Source organism: Bos taurus, chromosome 6, assembly GCF_002263795.3.
Source record: "Bos taurus isolate L1 Dominette 01449 registration number 42190680 breed Hereford chromosome 6, ARS-UCD2.0, whole genome shotgun sequence".
Classification (NCBI taxonomy): domain Eukaryota; kingdom Metazoa; phylum Chordata; class Mammalia; order Artiodactyla; family Bovidae; genus Bos; species Bos taurus.
The window spans coordinates 101400263-101413870 of record NC_037333.1 but is presented as its reverse complement, the minus strand read 5'-3'; the positions used below and the strand labels follow the sequence as shown (position 1 = coordinate 101413870).

Here is a 13608-nt window from a genome sequence, read left to right as displayed (position 1 = left end):
TTCAGAGCAGAACAAGCTCTCCCATATATTAATAGTTCTATGTCTTTCTGTGAGTGACTTAATTTCTTTAAGTTTCAGCATTTAACTAAAATCTGTAAAATGAAGATACTAATACCCATACTTGGTTCTTGTATGTAAAATGTGCTCAAGCTGACCTGCTAGCATACTACTAATGGTTAGCATTGAACTGTGGGGTGGGCACTGTACTAACTGCTTTATGTGCACTATCGCATTTATCTTTCCCAGAAGATGAAAAATTTGCACAAATTCACACAGAAAATAAAGTGGTGAAGAATTCATGCTCAGTTAGCCTCCAAAACACCTGCTCTTCACCACACAACTATAGCTATTATGAACGAGAGAGTGGGAAACTGAGAACATTGTGAAACGTAGCTGCTAGATGAACTTGGACAAGTTTCTTAAAGATTGTGAGCATCAGTTGTTTTATCTGTAAAATGAGGATATAATACATACAATATTGTATAGAGAGTTACATTGAATTAATGTAGAAGGTAAAAGGCAAGAAATATATATAAAGAATATCTATGTCATTATTTCTAGACTAGAAATACAGTTTTTGAGCTATTCTGTTTAAAAATTATGTTGCTCTCTCTCTGTAGGGTCTGCATAAAGCCCACTATCTTTAGCAAAGTCCACTAAGCTATGTATTAAGGTGTCTTTCCCTTGTCTTCCATTTTGAGGTTTAAAGATGACCATTTGGTGTTCTTCTAAACATGCGTTGCTTTCATAGAACTTCCTGCCTTTGTTTGGCTGTGAGATCTTGGTTCCCTGACCAGGGATCAAACCTGTGCCCCCTGCATTGAGAGCTCAGAGTCTTAACCACTGGACCAGCAGTGAAGTCTCTCTGCCTTTTTAAAGGCTGCTTTCGTGACCTGAAAAACGGCCCCTCCTTCTCTTGCTCCCACCCCAGTATTTTCTCTTCTGGCTAACTTAAGTTTTTCAGTACTTGCATCACCTCCCCCCGCCCTTTTTTTTTTTTTTTTTAACAAATCTGTATTTGTTTAACATCTTCAACTCCCTCAATATAGTTGAATGACCTTTCTCAGATGACTTTGTAAGTGGACATGCATCCATAGAATCTCATTTCACAATTTTTTTACCAGTCATTTTTCCTCACTAGACCGTGAGCTATCAGAGGGGTAAATATTGTGTCTTTCTCATCTGTATGACAAGACTTAGCACAGTGTGGGTGCAAGGTTGAATGCCTGATGTGTGAGGACTAAATGCAGTGCTTGGAAGTATAGAGCCTGGGTCTTGGCAGGTATTTAATAATAAATATTTTCTGACATTTTAATAATTTTTAATATTGGTTACAGTCATGCTGCTGCTGCTGCTAAGTCGCTTCAGTCGTGTCCGACTCTGTGCGACCCCATAGATGACAGCCCACCAGGCTCCCCCATCCCTGGGATTCTCCAGGCAAGAACACTGGAGTGGGTTGCCATTTCCTTCTCCAATGCATGAAAGTGAAAAGTGAAAGTGAAGTCGCTCAGTCGTGTCCGACTCTTAGCGACCCCATGGACTGCAGTCATAAGTGTATATTAATAATATTTATTTAATTATTTACAATGTAAGGGTGATGTTTGTCTCTTTGTTCCATTGTACACATTTCAGAATTTAAACAATGTATTTAGGAAAGTCTTTCTTCTACAGTTTATCCTATTATCAGTTGAAGTAATTAAAAGGTGTTTCTGCAAACTACTTATTTTCCTCATTGTCCAGACATGGTGAAAGTCTCCAATTACGATTATTATTTTTAAAGCACACCTGTTAACCAAATGTGATGTCTTTTGTTGTTAGCTGACCTAAGATAAGGGCATTTCCATGAAATCAAACTGGAAAGAATCAGCAAGGGTTAATGCAAAAATGACATACCGAAATAAACATGACAAGCAACACAAAGAAGGTTGGAAGTCCTTTTAGAAAGATACAGTTTGCCAATTTGACTCTGTCTTCTCTTTTGACAAAAATTCAGTGCTGGGGGCCCCTGCTGGGGAGATCGTGGAGGAGGGAAGGAGGAAAGACAGGGACACAATTTAAATGTTTTGACAGCTTAGTCAAAGAGAGTGATGTGCTGCAGGCGTTTGCACATTTTAACCCCAGCTGTAACAGCTAGAATTCTTCTTGCACCATCTGAATCCAAGAATTGGCTGTTTGGAAAACTGTCTCCCAACTGCAATATGCACACACAAAAGAAAAAGTGAAAAATATCAGGTAAGCAAGAAACTGAATACACTCAAGTCTCTGTTAAGTGACAGTAATTAACTTGATTTTAATTTCTCGAGTTCATTTTTCATTAGAATTTTACCCCAGACAGAACCAAGAGTGCCAGAGCACTGTGTCTTTATTCTCTTGGGTCCCATGTGCAAAATTTCAACGCATCCTGGCAGCATGAGCAGGTTTAATGGTAGGGAATTAAAAAGTTCACCACGATTTAGTTCCACAGTTGATCGAGTCAGTCCATTGTAATTCGAAGATGCCTCATTCAGGCCATTTCTTTTGTCCACACAACGCTTATTGGAAGAGGCAAATCAATCCACAATAAATGTCTCATTGTTGGGAGAAGGCGTGGTCTTCTAGGATAGCAGCAACTTTGCTCTGTGTCTTTCTCTTCCTTCCCCCCTTCACACACACACACACACACGCACACGTTGTGGCACAGAGCTAGAAATGAATGGGCGTCACTGAGCGCATATTGCCTGCCGTGGCAGTAAACAAAGGATGTGTCCGCCCTTCCCCCATCATGCACCCTGGGGAGACTCAGGATGAAAAAGCACAAGATATTCTGACCCGAAAGAGAGCTGAGGTGCATATCAAAGGAATGATTTCAGTGAGCCCATACTCTTGCATCTTTCCATGCGTAGAAAAGCACTAAATTCCTTAAATTGAGATAGCTGGTTTTCTTTAATTAATAGTAGTCTTTTGATGTTCTGACTGACCTGGTCTTTGTTGCAAAAACTCCTGTGTATCCCAGCTCCTCCCACACCTCTTCGGAGCAGTATTTCAGAGGTTGTATTCCAGACTTAAGTCCTCAGTTTTGTCCAGTGAATAAAACATAACTCTCAGCTTTCAGGTTGTGCGTTTTTGTTCAGTAGACATTGGGGAAGAGGCATAAAGGAAAAGAGGAATGTGGTGTTTGGGACGTGACTTCATATAGCATTTCATTCTACAAGCAGGATTTATGTTGTTGGACTGACTATTGTTTGAAATGAAATGCAGCAGCACTAGGTTTTGGGTGGTGTTTTTAAATTTCAACTCCCCAGTCACAGTCACCTATCACTGTGTTAGGCACATGGGAGAATTTAAGAGCGACAGAACAGCGTCAGGCTGCCCTCTAGCCCTGTAAATGAGCCAGGCAGGAGTGTGCGACTTGGCAAACAAAGCCTCTGTTTTATTAAGCTAATGAGTTTTTGTGGATAAGCAAGGCCAGCATTAAATCATTTAAAATGAATTTTCTCCTAGATTGAAACATTGTACCCACTGTATTGAGAAATGAATTTTAAAATTTGGGTAAAGTTTGATTTCTAATAACCTGCAATATTTCCTTCTCTTTCATTGCTGTTTTTCTTTCCTGTGGCTTTTCATTTAGAATTACTAAAGCTTTGTGATTTGCTTCCTCTTGACTTTGAAGTAGTAAAAGAAAATAACCAAAAGTGCCAAGAATCTGGAGAATCAATCTGTCCAGAGTTGAGCAGAAAGTGCTTATTGTTTTGCTTGTCTGAGTGGTGGTTTCCAGCAGAAGACTTCATGGGGTTAATTTGAATTTCTTGCCTTCTTAAAACTGGAAGACAGCCACATTCTTATGCACCTGTTTTTAGCAGTACACACTTGCCTTGAAATCGCCGTTTCCACTGTAATGGACTAAGTGGTTGCTCAGCCTTGAGAATAAATAAGCCTCCTTAAGCACTTAAATCCCTCCTGGGGAGACACTTCCAGAAAGGTTCATTTTGTGTCACAGCTAGGGACAACACTCAAATAACAGGCGAGAACAACACAAATTATTTTAAAGGAGACTAATTAGGGGATACACAAGAGGAACTTCAGCTGCGAATTGTAGAAACAGAAATTTAGAGGTGGGAATCATAGCGCTAAAAGTTTTTATTCCTCCACTTCTATAACTTTTATGGTAAAAAGTCTCTGGCTTCAAAGCTTGTCTCCCACAAATTGAACTCTGGCAGGGATTAGGGTGACTGGATGTTTGTTGATGCCCCTGGTTACACATTTGATCACTTGCATTTCCAAATGTTTGTTTTCTTCATCCTGTGTCAGAGTAGAAGAGAGTATTTACAGACAGAGGCTCCTGAATCTCTGTCAAAATGTGTTCACTCACTTATCTGTCCCTTCATTTATATGTCTGGTCAGGCTTTGGTGGAATTGCTCACTTTGTGTCAAGTACTACATTAATCAATATTTTGTCTTCAGCACACTTCACAGCTTTGTGAGCTAAACTGCGGTGCAGTGGGGTGAGGTGGTCAACAGTGATGATAAAGGAAGAAAAATAGTTTCAAGGACCAGTATGACATTGGGTGCAAGAAAATATTCACAGGATATTCTGCCAGAGATGATAGGTAATAGAAATCATGGACACCTATTCAGTTCAGTTCAGTCGCTCAGTCGTGTCCGACTCTTTGCGACCCCATGGACTGCAGCACGCCAGGCCTCCCTGTCCATCACCAAATCCCGGAGTTCACCCAAACCCATGTCCATCGAGTCGGTAATGCCATCCAACCATCTCATCCTCTGTCGTCCCCTTCTCCTCCTGCCCTCAATCTTTCCCAGCATCAGGGTCTTTTCAAATGAGTCACCTCTTCACATGAGGTGGCCAAAGTGGCTTTGGAGTTTCAGCTTCAAAATCAGTCCTACCAATGAACACCCAGGACTGCTCTCCTTTAGGATGGACTGGTTGGATCTCCTTGCAGTCCAAGGGACTCTCAAGAGTCTTCTCCAACACCACTATTCAAAAGCATCAATTCTTCAGCACTCAGCTTTCTTTATAGTCCAACTCTCCCATCCATCAGACACCTATTGCGTCTCTGTTAATAGTAACTCCAACTTCAGTATTTTGTTTGGGTTCCAGCTTATTATATAATCATAGCTAAATTAAATTGTGTTGTTTTTAAAAGCAGTATATTGACCTCTCGCGTCATGTGATTGACTGAGGGGCCCCTGACACCAGTGTGGCCAGAAGGAGGCGACACGTGGCGGGATGGAGGCTACCTTGCAGCAGTGCTTGGAGGACACAATGGAGAATCCATGTACTATTGGAGTCCTGTGCACAGATTTACAAGGACTCAATCTGGGCTGCCGCAGAACCCCGTCAGATGAGCATGCTGGGGTGATATCTGTTCTAGCCCAGCAAGCAGCTAAGCTAACCTCATACCCCACTGGTATTTCTGTGGTGTGTCTAGAATCAGATAATGGGAATATTATGCTCCAGAAACACGATGGCATCACAGTGGCAGTGTACAAAATGGCCTCCTGACGTCTTGTATCAGTGCTCCGAAGCCTGTCACAGGCCCTCAGTGGTACCTTATGTTAATTATCTTATAGATAATATACTATATATACTATATATATATATACTAGATTATATATATATATATATATATATATAGTATATATATATATACTAGATTATAATATACTAGAGTTCTAGTAATTAGACCATTCATGTAATAAGCATTGGTCACTTTCCTATTAATTTTAGAGTAAGCCTTTTGACCCTCTGTGGCTTGACTTATGAAATACTAGTTAAGGAAAGTACCACATTTTGAAACAGCAGATTTAAGTCACCTTGTATATAGAATTTTGTTATGTTTAATAATCCTGGTTGGAGGAAAAAAAAGCAGTATATTGATTCCAACATTATAGATTCAGTCTTGGGATGTCTCAATTATTATATATGAAAGCTATTTTAACACTGATTAAGTGAAAAGGAACTAAAGAGCCTCCTGATGAAAGTGAAAGAAGAGAGTGAAAAATTTGGCTTAAAGCTCAACATTCAGAAAACTAAGATTATGGCATCTGGTCCCATCACTTCATGGGAAATAGATGGGGAAACAGTGGAAACAGTGTCAGACTTTATTTTTTGGGGGCTCCAAAATCACTGCAGATGGTGATTGCAGCCATGACATTAAAAGACGCTTACTCCTTGGAAGGAAAATTATGACTAACCTAGATAGCATATTCAAAAGCAGAGACATGACTTTGCCAACAAAGGTCCGTCTAGTCAAGGCTATGGTTTTTCCAGTGGTCATGTATGGATGTGAGAGTTGGACTGTGAAGAAGGCTGAGCGCCAAAGAATTGATGCTTTTGAGCTGTGGTATTGGAGAAGACTCTTGAGAGTCCCTTGGACTGCAAGGAGATCCAACCAGTCCATTCTAAATGAGATCAGTCCTGGGTGTTCTTTGGAAGGAATGACGCTAACGCTGAAACTCCAGTACTTTGGCCACCTCATGTGAAGAGTTGACTCATTGGAAAAGACTCTGATGCTAGGAGGGATTGGGGGCAGGAGGAGAAGGGGACGACAGAGGATGAGACAGCTGGATGGCATCACCGACTTGACGGACATGAGTTTGAGTGAACTCCGGGAGTTGGTGATGGACAGGGAGGCCTGGCGTGCTGCAATTCATGGGGTCGCAAAGAGTTGGACACAACTGAGCAACTGAACTGAACCTCTGCCAACAATTTGTAGAACTTTCCATATCAATCAGAAAAATGACCAAATGTAGTGATAAATTAATTGAATGAGAGACCATTACACTTTGCTGGCTCTAATGCCATGGTGGCTTATGTAAGCAAAACAAAATCTAGCCTGCAGATGCCTCAAGGTTACAAAATTGAAAATGTAGGGATGACCAATCACAAACAATTAAGGCTTTACGCTGTAACCAATCAAATAACTTCCTTTCTTTATATCTGTACTGTCTCTGTATGTCTTCTCCTTAGCTCCTGTCTGCCAAGAGTCTAAAAGTACTCTTAACCATTTTATGTTTGGTGCTGCCTCATTTCAATTAATTTTTGCTCATTTGCTTAAAATTTAAAATATGCCTCAGTTTATCTATCAACAGTTGTTTTGTATAGCTACTTCATTCATTTCTAACAAATAATAACGATTTCTGTGATCCGCCAAAAACATTCAAAGATGCATGTGTGCTCAGTCCTTTAGTTGTGTCTGACTCTCTGTGACCCCATGGACATAGCCCATCAAGGTCCTCTGTCCATGCGATTTTCCAGGCAAGAGTACTGGAATGAGTTGCCACGCCCGTCTCCAGGGGATCTTCCCGACCCAGGGACTGAATCCATGTCTCCTGCATCTCCTGCATTGCAGGCGGATTCTTTACTTGCTGAGCCATCCAGGAAGCCTACATATACATAGATGTCCTCCCTTTTCCATTTCCTCTTTTTGAAAAACTCAATCCCACTGCTCTAAGGTGAATCACTTTGAATCATTTTTATGGGGAATTTCTTCCAGGTTTCCTTTGGCCAGTCATCTTGCTTTGGCTGGTTCTGAGTCTGTATTTGGTATATATTAATATCAAGGTCCTTTCCTCTGTGCATTCAAGATGGTTTCTAGTGAAGATGCCTAACAGCAGGTTGACATCATTACCATGAGGTGACGCCCCCTGTCTTTTTGACCTTCAAGGAGCCTTTCTGTGCTTGTTGTTGTTCTTCAGTCACTCAGTTGTGTTGGACTCTTTGTGACCCCATGGACTGCAGCACGCCAGGCTTCCCTGTCCTTCACCATCTTCTGGAGTTTGCTCAAACTCATGTCCATTGAGTCAGTGATGCCATCCAACCATCTCATCCTCTGTCGTCCCCTTTTCTTCCTGCCTTCAATTTTGCCCAGCATCAGGGTCTTTTCCAATGAGTCGGCTCTTTGCAGAAGGTGTCCAAGTATTGGAGTTTCAGCTTCCTCATCAGTCCTTTCAATGAATATTCAGGATTAATTTCCTTTAGGATTGACTAGTTTGATCTTGCAGTCCAAGGGACTCTCAAGAGTCTTCTCCAACACCACAGTTCAAAAGCATCAATTCTTGGATGCTCAGCTTTCTTTATAGTCAAACTCTCACATCCATACATGACTACTGGAAAAACCATAGCTTTGACTAGACGGACCTTTGTTGGCAAAGTAATGTCTCTGCTTTTTAATATGCTGTTTAGATTTGTCATAGCTTTTCTTCCAAGGAACAAGTGTCTTTTAATTTCATGGCCGCAGTCACCATCCACAGTGATTTTGGAGCCCAAGAAAATAAAGTTGTCACTGTTTAAATTGTTTCCACATCTATTTGCCATAAAGTGATGGGACCGGATACCATGATAGTCGTTTTTTGAATGTTGAGTTTTAAGCAAGCTTTTTTACTCTCCTCTTTCACCTTCATCAAGAGACTCTTTAGTTCCTCTTCACTTTCTCCCATAAGGGTGGTGTCTTCTGCATATCTTAGGTTATTGATATTACTCCTGGCAATCTTGATTCCAGCTTACGCTTCATCCAGCCCAGCATTTTGCATGATGGACTCTGCATAGAAGTTAAATAAGCAGGGTGACAATATACGACCTTGACATACTCCTTTCCTGACTTGAAACCAGTGTGTTGGTCCACGTCCGGTTCTAACTGTTGCTTCTTGATGGGCATACAGATTTCTCAGGAGGCAGGTAAAGTGGTCTGGTATTCCATCTCTTTCACAATTTTCCAGTTGGTTGTGATCCACACAGTCAAAGGCTTTGGTGTAGTCAATGAAGCAGAAATAGATATTTTTCTGGAATTCTCTTGCTTTTTCTGTGATCTCTGGATGTTGGCAATTTGATCTCTGGTTCCTCTGCCTTTTCTAAAACAAGCTTGAACATCTGGAAGTTCTCGATTCAGATACTGTTGAAGCCTGGCTTGAAGGATTTTGAGCATTTCTGTGCTAGCACGTGAAATGAGTGCAGTTTTGTGATATGGTGAACATTCTTTGGCATTGCTCTTCTTTGGGCTGGAATGAAAACTGACCTTTTCCAGTCCTGTGGCCACTGCTGAGTTTTTCAAATTTGCAGGCATATGGAGTGCAGCACTTTAACAGTGTCATCTTTTAGGATTCTCTGTATGTATGTAGTAGGGAAGTTCTCCTTGACTTCGAGAATAAGGAATATGTGGTCATTTATCTCTTATCTGAGCAGGGTTCAGCTCTTTTCTTACTCCTCATTTGGGATACCCATCCACAAGGACAAATTCTGGCTGCTTAGCCTGGGGCCCATCTATCTCCTGCCTCAGTATGTGGTATCTGTTTAAATATGGCTGATTACCCCCTCCAAAGAGAAACACAACATTTATGATCTCAAAATATAATCAGATCATTATTTCTAGGTAAAAATTTTGGTAAGACTTCAGTTTTCACAGGCCCTGGACAGAACATCTGAAGAAACAGCAGTTTCATTGCCAAATGTAAGTGAATCACAAATGACATAATTTCCCCTGAAAAATGCCAGAAGTATTTTCTCTGTATATGGTTGTCTATATCGTGCTCTTACATATTTCTGAATCTCACCTTGCGTTTAAAGTCTGCAACTGTATCTTTTATCTGTATTCTACACTTAAAAAAAAACTTTTATAAATACAATGCCAAACCACTCCTCTCAGATGTGTACATATCAATAATTGAATAAAACTATTGAGGCATAAATACTCGATTTCTTAAAATCCATAAATATCATTAAGAATTACTTTTATTATCTTAAAATATTGTGAGAATTACTTTTACTATTTTAAAATATTGTGAGAAACGGTTGTAGGAGACATGCTATTACTCTACTGAAAAAAATGTATTTAAACGAACTAAAGTGAACTATTGATGACTTAAGTTTGTGTTCTTCTCAGAGTTCTAGTTTTCTAAAAAGGAGAACTCTTGAATTTGGTGAAACTGAAAGTGTTAGTCACTCAGTCATGTCTGACTCTTTGTGACCCCATGTACTATAGCCCGCCAGGCAGCTCTGTCCATGGGATTTTTTCAGGCAAGAATACTGGGGAGGGTTGCCATTCCCTTCTCCAAGGGATCTTTCTGGCTCAGAGATTGAACCCAGGTCTCCTGCATTGCAGGCAGATTCGTTACCGTCTTAGCCATTGGATGGAGAAGGAAATGGCAACCCACTCTAGTATTCTTGTCTGGAAAATTCCATGAACAGAGGAGCCTAGCAGGCTACAGTCCATGTGTTGCAAAGAGTTGGACACGACTATATGTAGCCATTGGAACATTCATCAATTTAAAAATTAAAAATAGCTGAGATTAGAATTTGCTATAATGCACTCAGCCTCCTGTCCTGTAACTCAGTTTGATACATACAAGTTCATTGTGACAATTGGTTTATTTCTGATGAATATTGCTAGGAAAATTTCTTCATAACTATAACAGACCCCCTAAACTCTTAAAAAGCAAATGACTGTAATTGTATTCAAAGGCAAAGTTCTAGAATTACTCTGAATTTGACATATGTTATTTACACTTTCATTTTCTACAATTATCCTTCTTGATTCATATTAGAGTTACCCAGAAATCACCTGGGTTCCTCTTTGTTAAAAAAAATAAAAGTGAAAACATAGCAGATGCATTAGAGTAATTATATAACAATTTCTGCTGCAGGCTAAAAGCATCTTTCAGGCATTTTAATTAAGCCAGGGGTGTTGCAGCATGCTAGCAAATATACTCCATTTGATCTTCAAAAAATACATATTATGACATGCATAATGACGGAAACAATGCTTTACATTTTAAAGAAACAATCTTTTTCATAGAATCAACTTTATTTTAAATTATAAATTTCTATTTTAAGATTAACTCAGGAATACCTGTATGTATAATTTAAAGAAGACAGGAGAGGCCAATTATTTTGAGAAGAGATGGATTTGGGTGCAGGCTTCCACTCTATTCACTTTTCAGGGATTTATTTTTTATTTTGCAAGAAGAGATTAGTGGAATACTTATGAAGTAAGATTTTTTTTTCTTGATGAATTCTCCATAGTATCCAATTTTATTGCCAATGTACTATAAGAACTAAATATTTTAATTCTTAATTAGTAATAAAATGTCAATAGCTATTTTAGGAAGAATAGGACTGTCTTTGCTTTGGTGACTGTGATAACCACTAATCTTAATTTCTAGATTTGAGTAGTTTCACTTTTGGGTAATTTTGGCCATCTTTTACTACTTTTTTACTTCACATTTGACTGTCTTCTACGATGACACTTTTTAGAAGTGTCATTCTGTAGGAGGGTCTTCTGTATGCACAGTAATTCCCCCACTAGCATTCAGTTCTTTCCCTTTGTAGTGAACAATTATGAATCCTCTTGGTTGCAAAGGTAGAATAAAGAAGGAGGAAGATAGGAGATAAGAGAAAAGGAAAGCAGTGGAAAAAGAAAGGAGATACAATGGAAGCAGGTGAAGAATTTTGTTTAACAGAGGGAGGTGTAAGTAAAAACATTTAATTCTGGAGAAAATGAATGGATAGAATGAATGAATGGCTAGATAAATATTAAAATAAAAAGATAGCATAGAATAAAGCAAATAGCAAAACAAATATCCTGTGTTATTCATTTTAGTTAAAGAAAATATAATCTCATGCATAAAAAGAAATTAAATTCTCTTGGAAGATGTTAATGTCAAAATATCTATTCAGTCTTGTCATACTTTAGATAAAAGCATAATCTTGCAGCTTGAAAGTATTCTGATGTATTTCATTTGTAAACAATTTTCTGGGACAGGAAACTCTAAATGACATCAACTACATGTTTCAATTACAAACCAAATTAACATTATTTTAGAAGAAAAATGGGTATCTTCATTTAGAAGCCAGATGTCTTATTAAATACAATTTCCTCTGTTGGCTGCTTTATATTAGGGGCAGATTTAAAATAAGAACAGCTTCTGTGAAATATAATTATACCCTTTGTGTGGCTTTCATGGTCATGGAGGCTGGAATATGAAAGTCACTGACAAACAGATCTGCAAAGCAGCTTTTTTCTTTTTCTTTCTGTAAAGAAGTTGTTTAAATTCAATCAGCTGTCATCTTTTTTGGCTGTCCAGAACCTTGTTATTGTCTCAGTTATGTTAGATTGATTGATATATCCATTCAGAGTTTCCTATTATGGCTTTCAGAGAAGTCTCTCATTGCTCTATCCAGTGTTCAGCCATCAAATACTTCCTTGGTGGAGAATTTACATTTTTTTTTTTGTCTCATAAATGCTTTAAGATGGATGCAGTAAGAAGCATAAGCTACGTCTGGTGTCTTGGAGTTAGAGTTCTTTTTGTATCTTTCTCATGTGAACACTCTAATGAAAGAATGACTTCTTTTGCTTAATGATTATTCTGATTTTATTCTTTCCCCTCTTAAAAAAAGTTCTTAATGCGTGTATCTTCCAGTGGGTGGTGTTTACTTTTTTCGGCTCCTTATGTCTAATGAATTGGAAACTATTGGCAATTGGAAAACATTGGCAGTAAGTGACCGCCTGGTTATTAAAGTTTACTCAGATGCTCTCTGCATTATCCAGTAGATAGAACCATGGAATCCAGAAGCCAGTGGGTTACCTGGTCCAACAACCTATCTAACACAATTGGTCTAGCGGTTCATACACATAATGTCTGGACCTCGGCACTTGCAAGGAGCCCATTCCACCTTTGGACAATGCTGTCAGACAATTCTTCAGTAGATTGTGCTGAGATTTTCCTGAAGCTTCCATTTATTGATCACAATTCTACCTAATGGCAACGTATAGAAACTTCCTTCCATTTCTCATGTAATTAACCCATTACATATCTGAAGGCAGTTGTTTTGCCCATTTGAGTCTTAATTCCCAGATTTAACTTTCGCAGTTCCTTCACTTTTATCTCATAGGGGTCCCCTGACCGGCCTGGTCAATCAGAAATTCTCATCCTACCTCTGATAGAAGGTTGATACAACTTGAGTTCTGTTGCTGTTTTCATCAAGACATTTTGAAAACTATTCTTTTTAAACAATTATTTTTTTTCTATTTAATAAGGCCCTCTTTAAAATATCTTTTATATTATGAAATAGTCAATATATGAGAAAGTAGAAGTACTTGGGTTGTCAAATAAAAAACAAATCCAGACTTAGAAAGACTTTATTTTTTTAATTTTATTTATTTGTTTTATTTTTCTCTGTGCTATCTTTGTTGCTGCGTGGTCTTTTCTCTAGTTGCGGTGAGCAGGGGCTACTCTCCAATTGTGTTGATGTGCTCTAGAGTGTGTGGGCTCCAGTAGTTGGCACATGGACTCAATAGTTGGAGCTCCTGGGCTGACGAGCACAGGCTCAATAGTTAACGGCACACAGGCTTAGTTGCTCGGCAGCATGCGAAATCTTCCTGGATCAGGGATTGAACCTGTGTCTCCCACACTGGCAGGTGGATTCTTTACCACTGAACCACCAGGGAAGCCCAAGAAAGACTTTATTTGAGGGGATTATTGCACAATGGGGAAAGAGACCCATTTTGAAGACTTTGACCATCAGATCTGCAAGCATTATACAAAAAGGGATCTTCTTTAATAGAAAGAATAGGAAGGTGAGAGGGAATGGTGTGCAGAAGTGGGCTGGAAGGGTAG

At 39.1% G+C, this 13608-nt stretch overlaps 2 protein-coding genes across 3 annotated transcripts in view; both read left to right on the top strand.

The window, feature by feature from the left end:
• The window catches only part of MAPK10 (mitogen-activated protein kinase 10), a 622226-nt gene that overhangs the window by 116216 nt on the left and 492402 nt on the right, over positions 1 to 13608 (top strand). The gene's annotated exons all lie outside the window — the stretch shown is intronic.
• Positions 4892 to 5500, top strand: LOC132345539 (ragulator complex protein LAMTOR5-like). The gene has a single exon (XM_059887798.1). The coding sequence runs from the start codon at positions 5225 to 5227 to the stop codon at positions 5498 to 5500; it is 276 nt and encodes a 91-aa protein (XP_059743781.1). The 5' UTR covers positions 4892 to 5224.